Genomic DNA, 22,534 nt, shown 5'->3' with positions numbered 1-22,534 from the left:
AAAACACAGGCTGCATAGAGTGCCATGCAACCATTGCACGCAACTAACGCAGCACAGTGTAAAGAAATCCTGTACCCACGTGTTTTGATTATGAAATGGCCTTATAGTCATTGTGAGATGGACTTGTATCAAAGCTGTTCCCATTGTGGGATGGATCAAAGCTTATCCTTGAATCTCCAATATTCAAGGTTCATCCCAATTGCACGTAGGCTACCTAAAGCACAGGACAAAAATTGGACAATAGATAGCTATTAAGTGCACTTCTATCATATGCCCACTTACATATATTTCCCTCTCCAAAGCCTCCAGGGTAGAAATAAGCCCCGCAGGGTCCTGCAGAAGTTCATCAAATACCTCCAACGCTCCAGTCATCGTTGACTTGTTGCGTTCATCAGCCGCGGGTGTGCCGCCTTTGAACCGACTCCGTGCCACCATCAGGGTCTGGTAGAAAAGACACACCGCGACCCCTAGGAGCAATAATCGTCCGGAGCAATACCTGCGGCGGAGCGTCCAGAGCCGCGGAAGAAACATTCCCGCTTCACTCCAAACTTTGCTGGCAGAAGAATAAAGGCATACCATGAGGGATGATGTTTAGCCTACTTCTTCTCCGCGTCTTACTCAGACCTCACACAACTCTGGCCGTTTAGCAAAAACAAAGAGCAGCGGGGCTATCTATAAAAACACGCACTTCAGGAATAACCCACGACCTGAAACATTGTGCTGCATGTTATCTTTTTTCAAAGATGACCTGGTTTGTATTTCAGAGTGGGTACACGGTGTCCAAGAGCCGTCGCTATGGCACATTTGAGTGTTGATTTGTGAGCTGGCACAAACAAACAAAACCTTTTTCCCAACGTTGTTATTCCGTTATTCGTGATAATGAAGTTAGAGCAAAGTGAGCCACAGTCCAACTTTCACATCCTCGAAAACCATGGAGCCCCGAGAGAGCATGGAAAAGTTTTCCCTCTCTCTTTCTTTAGGGAAGAGTGCTCCTCAGATTATTAAAAACATTCTCGAGTAGCGGAACCTCATGACTGTGGCTAGATCAGACTCTGCTCCTGCCCGCTGTCAGAAAACTGCCATTCCCATCCAGAACCAAAAACAGGACGCAATAAAACATCAGATCAGACACAAATAGAACCAAACTGAAGTTAGAAAAATGAAGAACTTCACCAAGACTTCAGACCCTGAAATAGACTACAGACTACAAAGAGGGTTTCCACTATATCCGAGCGCTGGCTGCGCACCGGGGGGCGACTTCACCTGGTTTGGGTTAGGCTACTCTAAGAGAAAAAAAAATCAACAGTAGCCGAACTTCCTCTCCGCGCAGACGGCTGGATTACAGTCTCACTCACATGTCTACCGGTTCCCAAAAGTAAAACTCCCTCGGATAAAGAAAAAAAAATAAGTGGAGTTTATACCATAGATCCTTTTCAACTGGATAGTTGAGGAGTGTTCTTGTAAAGTAACGGTTTAGGAATTCCACGATGTACACTGAGCGGTCTAAATGTGCACACATGCCTCCTCCGTCGGGGGTCGAGGTATGCTCCCCCTCATTTCAAATTGTGGTAAAAGACAGGGCTCACTCTTTGCTATTTGTGGCACATACATCAGTCCTCCATTGGCTCATTATTTAGAGAAAGGAGTTGGAGCCCTGCTTTGTTTCAGTCAGAAGTGGTGAGAGAGAGGCTATTGAAAAGGTTCCCTTTTGGAGCAAGGGCCGAAAACATTCTCCCTTTTTTGGTGAAGTTGTAATTTCTCCAAGACAACCCAGGTTCCTTCTAAAAAATATAGTTATTATGGCAGTTTGTGTCTACCATCAATAGAATGACTGACAGGAGTGGCTACTATCTACCCAAATCCCCTTGTGTGTGAACACTGCTGGTTTTCATTACCCTCCTCAGATCAGGGAATGATTTAGACATGGGACACCATGCAGGTGAGCTGGCTCATGGTAAATCAGTGGCATTCATTAACGCATTTCCTACCAAATAAAGAAAAACAGCAGTACATCAGCCCTTGAGAGACATGATTGAATAGCTCTGTTAGTACTGCATTGGTTGAGAGCTGAAATACAATGTTATTGGGGCGAGCAGGTCACCTTTAAAGCACAGCGGTGTAATGGGTTCGCACAAAAAAATGGTGCATAAAGCGTACTTCATTATTCAATGTTTAAAAATAAAAAAACTCCAGATCACCTTTACGCCACACACAAAGACACATACAAAGCTCTCCCTCGCACTCCATTTGGCAAATCTGACCATAATTATATCCTCCAGATTCCAGCTTACAAGCAAAAACTAAAGCAGGAAGTATCAGTGACTTGCTCAATACGGAAGTGGTCAGATGATGTAGATTCTAAGCTACAGGACTGTTTTGCTAGCACAGACTGGAATATGTTGCGGGACTCATCCGATGTCATTGAGGCGTATACCACATCAGTCAACGGCTTCATCAAGAAGTGCATCGATGACATTGTCACCACAGTGACAGTACGTAAAGTACATACCTCAACCAGAAGCCATGTATTACAGGCAACATCCTCACTGACCTAAAGGGTAGAGCTGCCGCTTTCAAGGAGCGGGACTCTAACCCGGTTGCTTATAAGAAATCCCGATATGCCCTCCGACAAACCATCAAACAGACAAAGAGTAAATACAGGACCAAGACTGAATCCTACAACACCAGCTCCGATGCCTGTCGCTTGCACATTATTACGGACTACAAAGGGAAGCACAGCCGCGAGCTGCCCAGTGACACAAGCCAAAACAGACAAGCTAAATTACTTCTATGTGCGCTTCGAGGCAAGCAACACTGAAGCATGCATGAGAGCACAAGCTGTTCCGGATGTCTGTGTGATCACGCTCGCCGTAGCCAATGTGAGTAAGACCTTTAAACAGGTCAACATTCTCAAGGCAGCAGGGACAGATTACCAGGAAGTGTACTCTGAGCATGTGCTGACCAACTGGCAATTGTCTTCACTGACATGTTCAACCTGTCCGTGGCCGAGTCTGTAATACCTACATGTTTCAAGCAGACCACCATAGTCCCTGTGCCTAAGAATACCAAGGTAACCTGCCTAAATGACTACCGACCCATAACACTTACATCTGTAGCCATGAAGTGCTATGAAAGGCTGGTAATGGCTCACATCAACACCATCATCCCAGAAACCATAGACCCACTCCAATTTCCATACCACCCCAACAGATCCACAGATGACACAATCTCTATTGCACTCAACACCGCCCTTTCCCACCTGGCCAAAACTGAACACCTACGTGAGAATGCTGTTCATTGACTACACCTCAGCGTTCAACACCATAGTGCCCTCAAAGCTCATCACTAAGCTAAGGACCCTGGGATTAAACACTAACCTCTGCAACTGGATCCTGGACTTCCTGATGGGCCACCCCCAGGTGGTAAGGGTAGACAACAGATTTTCTACACGGATCCTAAACACAGGGGCCCTTCAGTGGTGCATGCTTTGTCCCCTCCTGTACTCCCTGTTCACCCATGACTGTGTGGCCAAGCACGACTCCAACACCATCATTAAGTTTTCCGACTTCACAACAGTGGTAGGCTTGATCACCGACAACGATGAGACAGCATCTAGAGGGGCCTCCCGAGTGGCGCAGTGGTCCAGGCTCCGTGGCAGCCTCCCGCGACTGGGAGACCCATTGGGCTGCTCACAATTTGCCCAGCATAGTCCGGGTTAGGGGACATGCTGACATGGTCACCAGGTTTACGGCTGGCTTCCGGGTTAAGCGGGCAGTGTCAAGAAGCACGGGATTTGCAGTGATGGGACAAGTCTGTAAACTACCAATTGGATACCACAAAATTGGGGAGAAAAACGGGTAAAAACTACCATGGTCCAAACATACCAAGACACTCATGAAGAGGGCACGACAACACCTATTCCCCGTCAGGAGACTGGAAAGTTTTGGCATGGGTCCTCAGAAAGTTATACAGCTGCACCATCGAGAGCATCCTCACTGGTTGCATCACCCCATGGTATGGCAACTGCTTGGCCTCCGACCGCAAGGCACTACAGAGGGTAGTTCGTACAGCCCAGTACATCACTGGGGCCAAGCTTCCTGAACAGCTAATCAAATGGCTACCCGGAGTATTTTCATTGACCCCCCCCCCATTTTGTTTTTGTTACGCTGCTGCTACTCGCTATTTTATTATCTATGCAGTCACTTTACCACTACCTACATGCACATATTACCTTAACTAACTAGTACCCCCTGTACATACAGTTGAAGACGGAAGTTTATAAACACTTAGGTTGGAGTCATTAAAACTAGTTTTTCAACCACTCCACAGATTTCTTGTTAACTATAGTTTAGGCAAGTTGGTTAGGAAATCTACTTTGTGCATGACACAAGTACTTTTTCCAACAATTGTTTACAGATTATTTCACTTCAAATTAACTGTATCACAATTCCAGTGGGTCAAAAGTTTACAGACACTAAGTTGACTGTGCCTTTAAAGAGCTTGGGAAATTCCAGAAAATGATGTCATAGCTTTAGAAGCTTCTGATAGGCTAATTTACATTATTTGACTCAATTGGAGGTGTACCTGTGGATGTATTTCAAGGTCTACCTTCAAACTCAGTGCCTCGTTGTTTGACATCATGGGAAAATCAAAACAAATCAGCCAAGACCTCAGAAAATAAATTGTAGACTTCCACAAATCTGGTTCATCTTTGGGAGCAATTTCAAAATGCCTGAAGGTACCACATTCAATTGTACAAACAATAATACGCAAGTATAAACCCCGTGGAACCACGCAGCCATCATACTGCTCAGGAAGGAGACACGTTGTCTCCTAGAAATGAACGTACTTTGGTGCAAAAAGTGCAAATCAATACCAGAACAGCAAAGGGCCTTGTGAAAATGCTGGAGGAAACAGCTACAAAAGTATCTATTTCCACTGTAAAACGAGCCTTATATCGACATAACCTGAAAGGCCGCTCAGCAAGGAAGAAGCCACTGCTCCAAAACCGCCATAAATAAGCCAGACTACGGTTTTCAACTGCACATGGGGACAAAGATCATACTTTTTTGAGAAATGTCCTCTGGTCTGTTGAAACAAAAATAGAACTGTTTGGCCAGAATGACCATCATTATGTTCAGATGGAAAAGGGGGAGGCTTGCAAGCCGCAGAACACCATCCCAAATGTGAAGCACGGGGGTAGCAGCATCATGTTGTGGGGGTGTTTTGCTGCAGGAGGGGCTGGTGCACTTCACAAAATAGATGGCATTATGAGGCAGGAAAATTATGTGGACATATTGAAGCAACATCTCAAGACATCAGTCAGGAAGTTAAAGCTTGGTCGCAAATGGGTCTTCCAAATGGACAATGACCCCAAGCATACTTCCAAAGTTGTGGCAAAATGGCTTAAGGACAACAAAGTCAAGGTATTGGAATGGCCATCACAAAGCCCTGAACTCCATCCTATAGAAAATTTGTGAGCAGAACTGAAAAAGTGTGTGAGCAAGGTGGCCTACAAACCTGACTCGGTTACACCAGCTCTGTCAGGAGGAATGGGGCCAGAATTCACCCAACTTATTGTGGGAAGCTTGTGGAAGACTACCCGACACATTTGACCCAAGTTAAACAATTTAAAGGCAATGCTACCAAATACTAATTGAGTGTATGTGAACTTCTGACCCACTGGGAATGTGATGAAAGAAATAAAAGCTGAAATAAATCTCTACTATTATTCTGACATTTCACATTCTTAAAATAAAGTGGTGATCCTAACTGACCTAAGGCAGGGAATTTTTTTACTAGGATCTAATGTCAGAAATGGTTACAAACGGAGTTTAAATGTGTTCGGCTAAGGTGTATGTAAACTTCCGACTTCAACTGTAGTCTCATTACTGTTACTCTTTTATTTGTAGTAAATTTAGTAAATATTTTTCTTAAAACTGTGTTGTTGGTTAAGGGCTTGTAAGTAAGCATTTCATGGTAAGGTCTGCTACACCTGTTGTATTCGGTGCAAGTGACATAATTTGATTAGATTTTTAAAATGTTTTACTGCAACAGGGATAGAGTACACAGACGTTTCGGCTTTACAGCCTTCTTCAGTGTGTACGCACAACACTTACAAAGCAATCAGTCCACATTGTAAGCCTGCTGTGAATCAAAACATTGGTGATTCAAAAGCAATCTACATTTTGATTGTGTAGTCGAATACAATGGATACCTAGAGCTATGAAATGCTACAGTTTGATCAAGAAGAGAGGTCATCGTTGACAGACGAAGCTAGGAAACACATGAAATACCAAAAGAACTTGGATCACTTTATTTGATTTTTTTTTCTACATCTCTGGAAACTTTAACACACCGTCTCAGTACAGAATGACTAGTGACACACACACGCACATACAGAAACACTTACACTCACAGACATACACGCTTCAGTTACGACTGATCTTACACTGTACATTCTGAACTCTTCAGCTTTACAGGACTCAATGGTGGAGGTTCAGTCATATTCATCCATACGTTACCTGAAATGACCACTGTCCCAATCCTCATCTTTTAAAAGTCTTAGTTGTGTTTCATCAATTCGATTTAGAATTAAAATCAAAACTTGTAGAGGGGTTGGGTTTTGTAGTCCAATAAACACCCTTGGACTACATTTCCCAGTCTGTGTCATTCCCCTGTGAGCATTTTACTGTAATGAGCACTTCTTGTTGCAGCCGTGCGTGGAAGCCCTTCCTGTAACAAGGGGAAAGGCAAGGAATGTCTGATGAACGTGGGAGAGAAGAGGTGCGCCAAGGCTCAAAATTGAGGAAAGGGGGGTGCGGGGGGAGGACAATGAACACCCAACCAGGAGGTGCAGTTTCAGGAAGTCTTGGCTCCTTGTCTTGATTTTCTAGTCAGGTGTCTCATCCAAATATTCACACAGGACTGACCCTGCAATAACAACCTTTGACCCCACTGTTTTGACCCCTGAGAGGTCACACAGACAGACAGGTGAATAAGAATACTGTGTGTGGCCACAACAGGTACACACACTTGTTGGGAGGAACTACAGTTGAAATAGCATTGACAGTTGGTTTGGAGGGGTAGGGGTGTGGGATGGGGGATGGTCCTGGATGAGGAGTGGGGTAGTAGAGGTGGGGTGTCTATTTGTGCCTGCTGCCTCTCCTCTTCATGGCGGCAGTACACTGGGGGCAATACCACTTCCCCTTCGGGGCTTCTGTTAGGCCCACGCAGCCATAGTGGAACCACTCGATGGGGCACTGCGCAAACACACAAAGGGCACTCAGGTTAGCTCTCATACGTCATCTCTCATTTGATAAAGTCCTATGTGAAAGTAATATGGTAACAGTTCTAGAAAATGAGAAAAGCAAATGGAAATGGATACTTACGTCTTGATTATCACAGCCCACCATTTCTCCATAAGACACCTTTAACAAGAGAGAAGCCATTTTAGTTAACCTGTCAGCTGTAGGTGTGAGCTGTCCAGTGTGAGAGAGTGCGTCTCTGGATGTGTGTGTACCTGGTTGCAGATGCAGTAGCGGGGCTCGTTGGGGTCGTAGGTCCAGTCCACCTGGTTGTTGGTTTCAGACTCTGGGAGGGCTGAGGCCTGCTGCGACAGCTCCTGGGCCAGGGCTGAAGAAGAGGAGCACGACGACAGGGACGAAGAAGACGAGGAGGACGACGACTGGTGGTTGGAAGACTTGGTGTTGCTTCTGTGGAGGGGCAGGGGAGAAAAGACTGGACAGTTTAGACAAGATCTCAATTTTTCATGTTCATTTATTTATTCATGCTGTGGAGGTGGAGTTGAAAAGCATGGCTGGCATAATGTGGCGTGACATCATGGGACCGGACACTGAAACTAAATGATGTAGCGTGATTTGGCCTGACATCTGTTCATCTGATGTGGGGTGATTCAGGGTGGATTGACAAGGTTTAATAAGGCATGAAAAGTGATATCACTGGAGAAGACCACTAGCTAGGGCTAGCTTGAGCGTACGGGGGCTGTGTGCGCGCGTGTAAGTTGTGTGTGTAAGTTGTGTCGTACTTGGTCTTGCGTCCGCCGCGGGAGTCGGAGGCGACGGCTGAGCCGGCTGGGGTGAGGGTCTGGGTGAGGGTGTTGGCCAAGGCGGAGGTGGAGTAGGCCCCCGTGGTATCCCGAGAGGTCAGGGAGAACTCCCTCCCTAGCTGGAAGTCATTGTTTTTAATGGCCTCGTAGCTGGCCTTCAGACTGCTAGTCCTCCTGCCCTCCTTCATCTGACATGGAACGGGAGAGGGAAGGAGGAGGGCACAGACAGAGAAAGAAGATGGGAAAGGCAGGTAGAGAGAGACACAGCCATGAACAGGGTTAGTTACAGTCATAGGACACACATCAGTTACACATTCAAGGACATTTGTCCCAATCAGATAATTCTCAGAACAGACAGTCTGGGTCAAGATACTGATACCCATCCCCATCAGTGCAGCACTCATCTGAATAAAATCCGAGGACAATGGAGTTGGGTGTATGTGTGTGTGAAAAAGAATGTGTTTATACCTGTGCGGTGGCCTGCACAGCCTGCGCTGCAGCCATGGTGATGGCCCCTGCCCCAGCCCCGGGCCCAGCAGGCAGAGAGCTGAGGTTGTAGGAGGCCAGGGGCTGGGATGAGTTTACACTGTACACGTTATTAGAGGCTGACGTCGTGCTGTTGGTGCGACAGCCGGGTGTGTTCTCCTTGGAGGCGTCTGACGTGAGTGTGGAGAGCAGGGCTTCAGATTTGAACTTCTTCTCCGGGACGTGCTCTGTAGTGTGGTGGCTCGGCTGCGTATTGTACTTCCTCTCTGTCACACAGAAACAAGACATTAATTACTACCTTCATGACCTCGCATAGGAAAGCAGCAAATAATCTATACAAACAAGGCTCCTTAGAAAAATGTATATTGGCTTTCAACATGCAACAACTCCAAAAAGAAGGTCAGCCAAACAGCCAAGACTTGTACTTACTTTCCACGGTGGTGTGTGAGTGGGCATGGTGGTTGTTGACGGGCTGAGAAGGGCTGTCCATCTCTAGGGATCCTGACAGAAGAGAGAGAAAATGTTAGAGCTGGCTCTCTGTGACAACACTGACAGACACAAAAGTTGACTCAACAGGGTCATTTTTCGGTCAATACTGCCCCCTAGCAGGGCTGAAATATCCCAATGGAAAGGTTGATACCATTCCACTATCACATAATTGCAATCGAAACTAGACTAGAAAAAAGCAGCCTGTCAGCCCAACATTCTGGCAGGGCCAAGGGGGTTAAGATGAAGGGGAAGGGTCTTCTATGGTGTTGTGATTGACAGACGTGACTCACGTCTCTCCAGGATCTCAGTGATGCCAGCATTGTCAGCCTCCAGCTCCATCTTGAACTTAGCCAGCTCCTGGTCCAGCTTCCTCAGGTGGCGGTCCACCTGCAACACACACCCCATTATATACCATACTGTTCATACCCCACAATAGATGTTGAACAAACCTTCCAAGATTTCACACATTGAATAATCACTTTGAAATAGATCAAAATCAAAAGATAAGAGCTTCGCCATTTTCCAACGTTTCTAACAAGACACGTCTGCGTAGCGTCCTCGAACTGTCAAACAATTTTAAGGCATTTTGACACAGTTTACCTGTTTGTTAATAGTGAATTGGAAGTTAAAACATCTACTGTATCGCCAAAGGAAAAGATGCCCAATATGTCAAAGCCTCAGATAAGTCATAGAAAAATGCCCCTCTGACAGCCCTTCTTTGGCCTTGGCGGATGCTAGCTTGGAAGAAGCACCAGCATGGTTCAGAATGGAGATGGACAAGGGTATAACAAAATTCCTAGAGACACTTTCTGAACGCCTCAGAAAAATTGATGTACTGGTCTATAAACTCCACGAAGACCAGAAAGTCCCAACGGGACGAGTGACAAAGTTAGAAAAAGACCATGCTGACCACCAGGCTGCCATCCTGGACGTCTGCGAGGAAGTGGACCAAAAATACAAGAAGTTGGAAGATGCCACCTCTAAACTCGAGGAGAAATTTGATTATCACGAAGACTTCCAAAGTTGCTCGAATTTGAGACTTCAAGGTTTCCTGGAGGCCGTGGAGGGAAGAGAATCTTCTTTCTAGAGGAATGGATTCCCAAAATTCTGGATTTACCCCCTCCTGCACACCCACTGGAGATCAAGAGGGCCCATCGCACCCTAAGGAGGCAGCTGCCTGGCCAGGTTGCACCCAGGGCATTTGTCACTCAATTTCTACGGTACCAGGAAACTGTTCGCATCCTCTCTGCTGCCCAAGCAAAGGGAGAGCTCAAATACGGAGAAGCCAGAAGTATGATCTTTTTCTCACACTACACAAGAGGAGGATGGCCTTCTCCCCACTGAAGAGACTTCTACGTCAGGCTGGCTTGGCCATACGGTCTTCGCTACCCAGCAACTTTGTGGATCGAAACCAAGAATGGTGAGCGCACCTTTGACTCTGTGAAGATGGCTGAAACATACATGAGGAAAGAACTTCCTGACATGTTCACGTCTACTACACCCTGAGGAACTGTCTTTTGAACTTGGATACAGTAGATAGTGAACTGTTAGCACATGAGGAAACAACGAAATTACTCATATGATTGACTGACAGGCTGGCTGGCTAGATGGCTAGCGTGACAATGACTGGCGAGGTAAAGTTGGATCATAGCTAATGTTGGCTGTGCTATTTTGCCAGCTCGCTATGTTTACAAGGGTGTAGCTATAGCTACTATACATCCACACTATGCCAGGTAGTTACATTTTGCTGTATACTTTTATTATACACAGAGGCCCAGTTTGGTTAATGTTGTTTATATATGTTGTTTATATTACTGTGTATGGGGACAGTGGGGATGGTGTGTTCAGGGTGTTGCTTTTACGCCAAACATAACATTTTGCATTGTTGCCAAAAAGTTCAATTTTGGTTTCATCTGACCAGAGCACCTTCTTCCACATGTTCGGTGTGTCTCCCAGGTGGCTTGTGGCAAACTTTAAACAACACTTTTTATGGATATCTTTAAGAAATGGCTTTCTTGCCACTCTTCCATAAAGGCCAGATTTGTGCAATATACGACTGATTGTTGTCCTATGGACAGAGTCTCCCACCTCAGCTGTAGATCTCTGCAGTTCATCCAGAGTGATCATGGGCCTCTTGGCTGCATCTCTGATCAGTCTTCTCCTTGTATGAGCTGAAAGTTTAGAGGGACGGCCAGGTCTTGGTAGATTTGCAGTGGTCTGATACTCCTTCCATTTCAATATTATTGCTTGCACAGTGCTCCTTGGGATGTTTAAAGCTTGGGAAATATTTTTGTATCCAAATCCGGGTTTAAACTTCTTCACAACAGTATCTCGGACCTGCCTGGTGTGTTCCTTGTTCTTCATGATGCTCTCTGCGCTTTTAACGGACCTCTGAGACTATCACAGTGCAGGTGCATTTATACGGAGACTTGATTACACACAGGTGGATTGTATTTATCATCATTAGTCATTTAGGTCAACATTGGATCATTCAGAGATCCTCACTGAACTTCTGGAGAGAGTTTGCTGCACTGAAAGTAAAGGGGCTGAATAATTTTGCACGCCCAATTGTTCAGTTTTTGATTTGTTAAAAAAGTTTGAAATATCCAATAAATGTCGTTCCACTTCATGATTGTGTCCCACTTGTTGTTGATTCTTCACAAAAAAAGACAGTTTTATATCTTTATGTTTGAAGCCTGAAATGTGGCAAAAGGTCGCAAAGTTCAAGGGGGCCGAATACTTTCGCAAGGCACTGTACATCTAGCTTAAAGACTAGTGTCTAAGGATATGGGTTCTTTAACTCCCTCTGTTGGGGAGGGGGTTGGGTGGGTTTGTGGTAGGGTCAGGGTATGTTTACTACTTTATACTTTCATTTTGTACACGTTGTATAGACAACGCAGTTTTGTTTCTTTCCTTTTCCCTATTTCTTATTTCCTTCAAAGATGTCGGCACCTAATAACTATACATTTATGACACTTAAGATTAGGGGTACTAAATGCCCAGTCAAGCGCAAACACATTCTGAATGATCTAAAGCAGCATAAGGTTGATATAGCTCTTCTGCAGGAGACACACCTGACTGACTCCGAGCATGATAAACTGAAGAGAGAGTGGGTGGGTCAAGTGTACTATTCATCTTTCACCTCTCGGGCAAGAGGGGTGGTCATACTCATTAATAAGCATTAACCCTTTCAGATACAATCTCAGATTAAAGGCAATGGGGGTAGGTTTGTGATCATTCAAGGTTTCATTAACACTGAGCCCATTACCATTGTGAATGTGTATGAGCCTAACTATGACGACCCTAAATTTCACCAAGACATCATTTTGAAGTTAACATGCCCATTATCAGAGATAATAATGGCAGGGGGTTTTAACCTGGTACTGAACCCTTCCAGTGATAGATCTTCCTCTAATAGTATCAGCCTCACACAGGCAGCTAAAATGTTAAAAGCAGAAATGTAACACTGGACTTGGAGATTTATGGAGATTTCACAACCAAAAGGTTAAATAATACTCATTTTACTCCCCTGTCCAAAACAGTTACTCTAGAATTGACTTATTTCTTATTCCTGCAGCAAAGGGAGGTTTAACGACTGGTTGTCAGTACTTAGCAAGATGTATATCAGATCATTCTGCCCTGCTGGCTTCAGTACCAGTCAGTAGAGCATAGCCACCCTCAAGATGGAGGTTTGGCACATACAAATGTGGGATTATTTAGTAAGTAACATTTCTGAACCCACATATAGTCAAATTTTTAGCACCAATACAACTCTGCCTCCCCCCGAATTTTATGGGAAGCTTTCCTTGCATATCTGAGGGGCAAATCATATCCTTTAGTTCAGGTACTCATAAGATGTATAAGGCTCAAGTAAATTAGTTGGAGAATGAAATTAGAGATCTGGAAAATGAACAGTGTAACATTTGACAACTCAACTCTACAAATATTACACTCAAAGCGATTGGAATACAACACCCTGACGACCTATAAAGCAGAAAATGCTCTTAGAACAAAACTACTACGAACATGGAGATAAAGCAGGAAAGTTGATTGCTTGGCAAATAAGACGAGAGGATGCTAGTAGAATTATTAGCTCTATTAAGCTACCCAACAACACTGTTTTTCACAGTCCTGAGGAAATTACTCTAGTCTTCATGGAGTTTTATGAAACATTGTACAAGTCTGAAGGGGATGCCCCTGCCACAGTGCATGAGTTTTTGAACAAACCCAATGTACAAACTTTAACTGATGAGGATAGAGAGCACTTGGAGAAAGAGATTACATCAGAGGGAATACATTTCCAACACTGCTGGGGGGATATCACCGGGGTTAGACGGATTCCCTGTTGAATTCTATCGATCCTTTTTACCCAAACTAATTGAGCCTCTATGCCAGGGGTGTCAAAGTCAAATGGACGGAGCGCCAAATAAAAAAATCAGCTACAAGACGAGGGCCGGACTGTTCGAATGTTCATTGAAAAATTTTTAAATGACGCATATAGTCTAGTGAACCTAATTGAACCTACTGAAAACCTAACAAATATATTACAATATGATCAGATAAATAAAGCAATATTTTCTTATGGCTCTGTCAGTAATCTTTAATTTTCAACAGACACAAAAGACAAATTTCCTTTATATAAATATCCCCATAACATGAACATTAAATGAAAGAAACCGGTATTCAAGGCACCATCAGTAGACTATATTTTCTATTTTAGCAAAAGTGGGCTAAATTTACTTCAAAGAAAAAACAATAATAGCAATTTTCTATCATCCACTCAACTGAAATATTTTTAAAATATAATTGGATTGAAATACAAAAAAATAAAGTGCAAAAATCTATTAATCAAAAACAACACTTTGTTTAAGGAGAAGTAACATGCAGTGAAAACAAATATTAAATTTTAACTTTTAAACTTGAACTGAGTAAAAACTCTAAATATGTGATTGCACAGTAATGTTCACTTGTTTGAGGTTGAGGGTGATACTTGGTGGTGTCCCATCTTTTCCACAAGTTCATCAATGTTCGGGGTAAGGCTCTGAGCTGAAGAAATCCTCAGAATTGAGTGGAGGTGTTCAGCAGTAAGTCGACTTCTGTGTGATGTTTTGTTCAGGTTCATCAAAGAAAACAGTTGTTCACACAGGTATGTGCTGCCAAACATAGACAACGTTTGAGCAGCCTGGATGCGCAGCTGGGGCATTGTGCCGGGGAGGAAACGGGCGAACTCCGCAGCACCCACTGCCGCATATTTTGCCCTCAGTGCATCATTGCATTGGAGGTCAATCAACTCCATTTGGAGGTTTGGTGGTGAGCTTTCCACGTCAACAGCAAATGGGTTACCGAGCAGTTCCAACCTGCTTTTTTGTGCTTCAAAGTCAGCAAATCGGCGTCGAAAGTCAGCGGCAAGCATACCTATTTTATCAGCCAACTGTGTGCTCGGGAACGCACTGGTAGAGAGCTTCTCTTTCATGGTCTGGCAGCTGGGAAAGTGGCTCAAATTTTCTTTCCGCATCTGCGTCTCCCACAGAGTCAGTTTGGTTTTAAATGCCTTCACTGTACTGTACATATCAGAGATGACACGATCCCGACCCTGCAGCTGCAAGTTTATTGCATTCAGATGACTCGTAATGTCACACAGAAAAGCCATTTCACACAGAAACATTTCGTCTCGGAGTTGTGTTGTGTCTTTCCCTTTGCTGTCCAAGAACAGACAAATCTCCTCACGAAGCTCGAAACATCTTTGAAGCACCTTTCCCTGGCTTAGCCATCGCACCTCTGTGTGATAAGGCAAATCACCATGCTCCGTTTCTAACTCCGTCAGAAATGCCTTGAACTGGCGGTGATTCAAACCTTTGGCTCTGATAAAGTTAACTGTGCGCGTGATGATGCTCATTACATGCTCCATTTTCAAGGCTTTACCGCACAACGCTTCCTGGTGTATGATACAATGATAAGCTGTCAGCTCACCTGTCGCGTTTTCCTCTTGCATCTTTTCCCGTATCTTCGCCACCAGTCCGCTCCTGTGTCCACACATCGCAGGTGCTCCGTCGGTTGTCAAACCCACGAGTTTTTCCCAAGGCAGCTCCATCTCATTTACACATCTTGACACCTCTTCATACAAATCATGCCCCGTAGTTGTGCCATGCATAGGACGTAAAGCCAAAAACTCCTCTGTCACGCTTAGGTTGGAGTCCACTCCGCGGATGAAAATTGACAACTGGGCAATGTCAGAAATGTCGGTGCTCTCATCCACAGCCAAGGAATATGCAATAAAATCTTTTCCCTTTTTCACAAGCTGCTCTTTTAGATTGATGGACAACTGGTCTACTCTCTCGGCAATGGTGTTTCTGCTCAGACTCACATTTAAAAAGAGTTGCCTTTTTTCTGGGCAAACTTCGTCACAAACTTTAATCATGCAGTTTTTGATGAAATCCCCCTCCGTAAATGGCCGGGCTGATTTAGCGATCTCTTCTGCCAAAATAAAACTGGCCTTGACAGCAGCCTGGCCTTGTGATTTGGCTTTTTTGAACAGAGCCTGTCGAGATTTGAGGCCTCGTTTTAATTCCTCTGCCTTTTGTAGCCTTTGTTCCATGTCCATATTCTTGTTTTTGTCCGCGTGTTTCGTTTCATAATGTCGTCTCAGATTATACTCTTTCAGTACCGCCACACTTTCTCCACACAGAAGACACACAGGTTTTCCAGCTACCTTCGTGAACATATACTCCGACTCCCACCTTGTTTGAAACCCCCGGTTCTCAGTATCCACCTTCCGTTTTGCCATTTTTGATGGGTATCTGAAAGTTAATTTTACTGTGATGCTGACGACTGCTGTGCCAATAAATATTGAAATGAAGCAGCCTACTGCTCGGTGCGTCACCTTTGCATTGTGGGAAATGTAGTATTGGTGCGTGTAAAAGATCTGCGGGCTGCCGGCTTGCTGCGGGCCGGTTCTAATAATAAATCAAGATCATCCCAGGGGCCGTAAAAAACCTTCTTGCGGGCCGGATGTGGCCCGCGGGCCTTGACTCTGACATATGTGCTCTATGCAGTATGTTTAATTATGCCATAGAGACAGAAAAGCTCCCAGACACACTTGAACAGGCACTGATCAGTTTTGTTCAAACCTGGGAAAGATCCTCTGCGTGGGTTGAATAGGCCAATATCTCTATTGAACACTTCATATTAGATTCTTGCGAAACTCATAGCTCTTAGACTGGATAAGGTTCTTCCGGACTTGGTTGATATGGACCAAACAGGCTTTGTAAGAAACCGCTCATCTCCTGATAATATCAGAAGATTATTTAATATTATGTAGAGAATGACCAAGAATCTGTAGTGGCGGCTTCATTAGATGCAGAAAAAGCTTTTGACCGCATAGAAGTTTTACATAGGATGAATATTGGACCTAAGTATGTTGGTCTGATTAGATTACTGTACAAATGTCCGGCAGCTCAGGTCCTGACTAATGGAAACATTTCCTCACAGTTCTCTCTATCACGTGGCACAAGACAGGGTTGTCCCGCTAGTCCTCTCCTTTTTTATTTGGCTATAGAGCCACTGGCAGAAGCTTTTAGATCTCATCCATCCATCCATGGTGTTCGTATAGGTGGGCCTGAACATCTGGTCTCGCTATATGCCGATGACGTTTTGCTTTACCTCAATAAACCAGAAATTTCACTCCGAGCATTAGTTGACATCCTGAAAGAATATGGGACCTTTTCGGGATATAAGATAAACCCATCGAAAAGTATAACTTTGCTTTTTAACAGGGCAGCTATGCAGAACCCAATCTTAGATCAGTCGTTTACTTGGAAACCACAGAAAATGTCATCTTGGATTGCAAATTCATTCTGAAATTATTAAGACATCAACTGAACTATACTACACTTCTCAAAAAGGTTGGGGAATAATTAGATGGTGGGATTTACCAATTTCTCTTATTGGGTGGGACAATTGTGTAAAGATGAATATATTACCAAAATTCTTGTACCTTTTTCAAACCTTGCCTTTTCCTATTCCCAAAGTTTTTTCCAAACAACTTAATTGGAAGATGTCTTCATTTCTGTGGAAAGGGAAACCCCCCAGAGTGAAACTCACAACTTTATGCGAACCATACTCAGAAGGAGGACTTACTCTACCTGACTTCCAGTTGTATTACTGGACATTTTTTTTTATTTTTATTATTTAACTAGGCAAGTCAGTTAAGAACAAATTATTATTTTCAATGACGGCATAGGAACAGTGGGTTAACTGCCTGTTCAGGGGCAGAGCGACAGATTTGTACCTTGTCAGCTGGAGGATTTGAACTTGCAACTTTTTTTTGGCTACTAGTCCAAGGCTCTAACCACTAGGCTACCCTGCCGCCTCAGTTAAAAGGCTGTGTGGGTATGGCTAAATACAACAACAAGTTCACCCTCTTGGGAGACAGAGGAGGAGTGTCTGACCCCTGCTACATTGGCATCATCTATACCTTATATTAGCCCACCTAAAGCTTTGCTAGGTCTCATAAACAACCCTTTCATTAAAAACACTTTAAATATATGGATTGAAGTCTGTAAACAAACATAAGGGCTCCGATCTATACATGAACAAACACCTTTCTATAATAACCCCATCTTACCCAAAGCACCCTGAGAGATGGTATTACATTTTCTTGGTTCAACAAAGGAATTAAAACATTTGGTCATCTCTATAGAGAAGGTGAACTACTATCCTTTCAACAACTGGCATCTCATTTTCAGTTACCTCAAACTCATTTCTTCAGGTACCTACAGGTTAGACATTACATTGCAACTCAGCAGGGAGGTAGGATTCAGCCCATGAGTAAACCTAAAACTGATAAACTGCGGCTGGAAAGGGGCAAAAGGTTTAATTTCCTACATGTACTCTGGTCTTCAAGCTCTATTGGGGAACGATGAACGTCTGAAAGCTTGCATGAAGTGGCATGATGACCGTGGTCTCATTTTTGAGAATGAGAAATGGGGAAAGCTCTTTTTACATGCTCAGCACAAGTTGATGCAATTCAATATTTTACATAGGGTCTACTTTACACCAGAGAGACTGTATAAGATCAATTCTAAATATTCAAAATTTTGCCCACGGTGTAATAAGGGAGTGGGCACACTTCTGCATGTTTTTGTCCTGCTTTGAACTAAGCTATTATTGGAAAGACATTATTCAGATCTTATCACAGGTCACTAATATGAGGGTACCACTAGATCCTTCCCTTAGTCTTCTTGGAGATGATTCTGTTCTACCAGTTAATATTTGTAGCAAAACCAGATTCATTAAATTGGCCGTCATTGCAGCCACTAAATGCACAGCTATTATGTGGAAGCGTGACACTCCGTCAAGCAAGCAGATGTGGCTAAAACAACTGTCCTCCTATATTCCATCTGAAAAAATAACATACAATTTATATAATAAACCCTTTGAATTTACTGATGTCTGGGGGGACTTTCAGAAGTTTCTAGAGACGTCACCTTAGCTGCCTCATTACTACATACTTCATTAATGTATTATTATTATTTGTTTTTGTGTTGAAATCATTTATTTTCTAGCATGGAATGTGAAGGTCATTCTGTTTCTTTTTTTGGTGTTAATTAGTGAGGCTAATATCGGTTTCGAGTGGAGGGAGAGGAGTGTTCCTGTGTTGGGGAGGGAAGGGTTTTGCACAATGTGCCCCCATGTAGCATGGTGTTTTGTGTAGGTGGAAGGAATAACATGGCATTATCGGTGTCATATTTTGACGATTGTTAAACTGTAAAAAAAAATAAATTTAAATGCCAATAAATATATTGTACAAAAAAAAAGATAGAAATGTCAATATCTAAATAAATATTAAAAACATCTGAAAAGACTGGCATTTTTGTGACTTCCAAATGATTTGCATTGTCTGACTGCCACCCAGTGGCACAGAGACCGCACAGTCCTGAACAGAACATTTTATATTTTAGTGGGGACATGCACCCACAAATCATCTTGAAAAAGGCCACAAGCGATAAAGATTCTCCTCCAACTTCCCTTGTCCCTACCTTTTTATAGACGTGGTTTCCCAGGACCCATGAAACAAAACAGACATTGTTAGACAGAGCTCCGTCTTGGCATTGAATTTCCAACTCACCAGATCATAAATCTGATTGGCCAGCTGTACTTTTTCATCTGCATCCTCCAATGCCTTATAATAATCCTGAAACCGAGAAAAAGCTGTCAGAGACCAAGCTGACACCATATAAAAAAATAAAAGCCTTTAGTGAACTAACACGGGCACTTTTTTACTAGCTTCGACTTTGCTGATAGCTACTTTGAGGAAAAATGTACTTACTATGACTGTGATATGTGGTTGTGCCACCTAGCTATGTTAAGATGAATGCACTAACTATAAGTAGCTCTGGATAAGATAATCTGTTAAATGACTAAAATGTAAATGACAAAGCACAAAGAATCATCACAAAAAGTGTGGTGGTACAGCTTTATCGTAAAACATTTATGGGATTAAAAGAACAAAACTGTCTTTTTGAAAAGGGAAATATACATAATCTTGAGACTTATTTGGCACCTTTTTGATGACTCCCATCTGCTCTTCCCTCCACTCTGGCTTGTTCTTCTTTGCATTGACAAAGAACTCATTTACTCTCTGCTCCAATTGGTCCATGGCATCTACAGCAAATGGGAAGAGTGAGCTACCTGGACACTATTCATATGGGTTTATACTCTGCATGCATGTGGAATAATTCATATGCATTTGTACTTCAATGCTAACCAGACGGGACAATATATATGTGGTGTCTGTGGACCCGAAGGCTTGTGATTAAAACTACCAGTGAACCGAACCACCACTAATACACCAGTGGTTCCCAACCTTTTTCGATTACTGTACCACCAACTGAATTTTGCTCTGCCCGGAGTACAAGTCCCTGTGCATTATACCAGTAGGACTATGGTCTCATGAGTCTTCTCAAGAACCCCCTATAAAAGGTCCCCTGGTTGGGAACCACTGTACTACATAGCCGTTCAGGTTAAATTAATATCGGTGTATGCTCTAGTTAGCAAACAGTTCACGTATATGTATCTAGTTATAGTCACATGAAAAACTGTTAACTAGCTAACGTTACATGTATAACGTTGATACTACATGTGATGTGTACGCTCCGCTCCGAATCTATGTCCCCTGTCTTGTTTACATTCATTGTTCAACTTCTGTGCATGCACACACGATCAGCAAACGTTAGTTGTACCTCTATATGGAAAACAAATATAACATGACCTTATGTTGTAATTTCTATAACCCTAGCTAGAATCAAACAAACCCATTAACGTTAACTTTCTCAGGTTACTGAAAGTTGTTGCAATGTTAAACTAGCCAAGTTCGCTACTGCTAGCTAGCTGTGTTTGCTATACAAATAAAAATACTGAATTTATCACTTTTATTTGGACGCTAACTAGCTAATTTGTGTTAGGAGTTCGACTCTTTGTTCTACATGACCCTAAAAAGTGCGACGCTGAGAATTATGTGTTTTCAACTTGAAAAATGCTCGCCGGTGAAGTGTTTGTAGACTGTCACGTTGCAGCAATACATACTCTGAACTTGCAGGTCCATCTCTCTCATTTCCGTAAACCTGTCGCGGAGATCCATGGGTAGCTGCTCGATCACTGCCAGCGAGAAGAAAAAGCGAATATAGGTGTTAGCATGGCTAGGCTAACAGTCCGGGCGCGCTCCGGCTAGAATTATGCACATTTACGACAGTAAATACACAAATAATACCACCTAGGCGTAAAATAAACGTAATACTCACTCTCGAGGTAATCCTCTAGGTACAGCATCTTGGCAAATTAGATATTTTAGGCGTTTATGAAAATATTTTGTGTCTTTCAATATGGCGCCGCAAACCGCTGTGTCCCGAAGAAAAAATACCACTGACAAACTGAGGTCAGAGAAAGTGACGTCAGTAGAACGTAGAATGTGATTGGCCAGATATGGAGTTGAGTGCTAAACTTCAAAAATCCGTTAGTTCCTGTAGTTCATAGACATCAATTTCAAACGTTGACTGAAATAGCGTAATTAAGCTTTTCCAACGAGGTAAATACATTTGAATCATCAAACTTCAATGCAAATGCGCTATTTTAATTGTAAATTAATACTTATGTGTAACCTCAATGAAGGTGAGCAACAATAATGCTCATCTGGCACCATTTTTATTGTGTAGGCCTACACACACATTGAATTGAGATATTATTTAACTATAACGAACACATTCAACTATAAGTAACACACTGAGAAAATAAAATAACACCCCACATTTGAATAGTCTAACAGATTATGGATCTAAATCCATTATAGGCCTGATCTACAGTGCCTTCAGAAAGTATTCACACCCCTTGACCTTTTCCAAACTTTGTTGTGTTATGAAGTGGGATTAATATTGATTTAATTAATTTTTTGCAACAATCTACACAAAATATTCTATAATGTCAAAGTAAAAGAATGATTTTAACATTTGTAAAAAAAAAATTAAAAAAAAAGTCAATTATTTTTTTCACAGTTGAATCTGTGTTTGAAATTCACTGCTCGACCAAGGGACCTTACAGATAATTGTATGTGTGAGGTATAGAGATGATATAGTCATTTAAATATCATGTTAAACACTATTATTGCACACAGTGAGTCCATGCAAGTTATTATGTGACTTGTTAAGCACATTTTTACTCCTAAACTTATTTAGGCTTGACTAAATAACAAAGGGTTTGAATACTTATTGACTCAAGACATTTTATCTTTATATTTTTAATTAATTCGTTTAATTTTTTTTATTTTTTAAACAGAACTCCACTGTTATGTTGTTATATAGAGGCATGTTATAGAAGCACGAGAAGCTAGTCATTCATAACTTTTTTGTGCACCTTCATTCACTCTCATTTACTGTCTCACCCCCTTCTCCAGTCTCTCGCATTTGGTATCCTCTCAATATCCTCTCCTGATCTCTCTCAACCCGACCCTTCATTACAAGCCCTAACCTATACATCCCATACACCAAACACTGTCTCACTCCTCTCTCTTTTCTTAGAATGAGCTCAGAATCGACAGGGATAGTGATAGACTAACCGATAATCCGATGATCTAATGAAAGCTTTAGATGGCTGAGATATGCTCAGTGTTTCATAACTGAAGGATTGATACCTTATTGATACAATACATCATCAAGAATATGTATCAAGAAGAGTATGTTATAGGCCTATGTAATGTCATCCCACAGGGAATAGAACAGAATAGAACAGATCAGAAAAGAATAGAGCAGAATAGAATAGAACAGAACAGAACAGAATAGAACAGAATATAATAGAATAGCCATGCACATCTGTGGGAGTGTAGTGACACATATTACAGGATTATTGTTGCTCTCCCCAGTGAAGAAGTCCCATGATTTAGTCCCATCCCACATTTACTCCAGACAATAATCCTCTCTCTAGATGTGACCTCTTGACCAATGC

The 22,534-nt window shown here is 42.7% G+C and overlaps 2 protein-coding genes across 2 annotated transcripts in view; both read right to left on the bottom strand.

Annotated features, from left to right (window-relative positions):
- LOC139378654 (cadherin-like and PC-esterase domain-containing protein 1) overlaps positions 1-1,285 on the bottom strand; it is a 70,265-nt gene extending 68,980 nt beyond the window's left edge. The window contains exon 1 of the mRNA XM_071121026.1: positions 283-1,285. Within this exon, the coding sequence (XP_070977127.1) occupies positions 283-579 (297 nt within the window). The 5' untranslated portion in view covers positions 580-1,285. The remainder of the gene's footprint in view (positions 1-282) is intronic.
- A 5,008-nt stretch (positions 1,286-6,293) lies between these two features.
- LOC139378653 (inhibitor of growth protein 3) lies at positions 6,294-20,967 on the bottom strand. Its single transcript, XM_071121025.1, has 11 exons — positions 20,842-20,967; positions 20,627-20,698; positions 19,605-19,705; positions 19,170-19,235; positions 9,334-9,430; positions 8,984-9,055; positions 8,537-8,820; positions 8,048-8,256; positions 7,523-7,715; positions 7,392-7,430; positions 6,294-7,262 (listed from the first exon to the last, which is right to left on the bottom strand). The coding sequence occupies exons 1-11, from the start codon at positions 20,867-20,869 to the stop codon at positions 7,146-7,148; spliced, it is 1,278 nt and encodes a 425-aa protein (XP_070977126.1). The 5' UTR covers positions 20,870-20,967; the 3' UTR covers positions 6,294-7,145.
- Between the last annotated feature and the right edge of the window lie 1,567 nt (positions 20,968-22,534).

The sequence above is a fragment of the Oncorhynchus clarkii genome, chromosome 21, assembly GCF_045791955.1.
Source record: "Oncorhynchus clarkii lewisi isolate Uvic-CL-2024 chromosome 21, UVic_Ocla_1.0, whole genome shotgun sequence".
Classification (NCBI taxonomy): Eukaryota; Metazoa; Chordata; class Actinopteri; order Salmoniformes; family Salmonidae; genus Oncorhynchus; species Oncorhynchus clarkii.
Note: the sequence above shows the minus strand (reverse complement) of the source record. Positions and strands in the feature narration are given on the sequence as shown.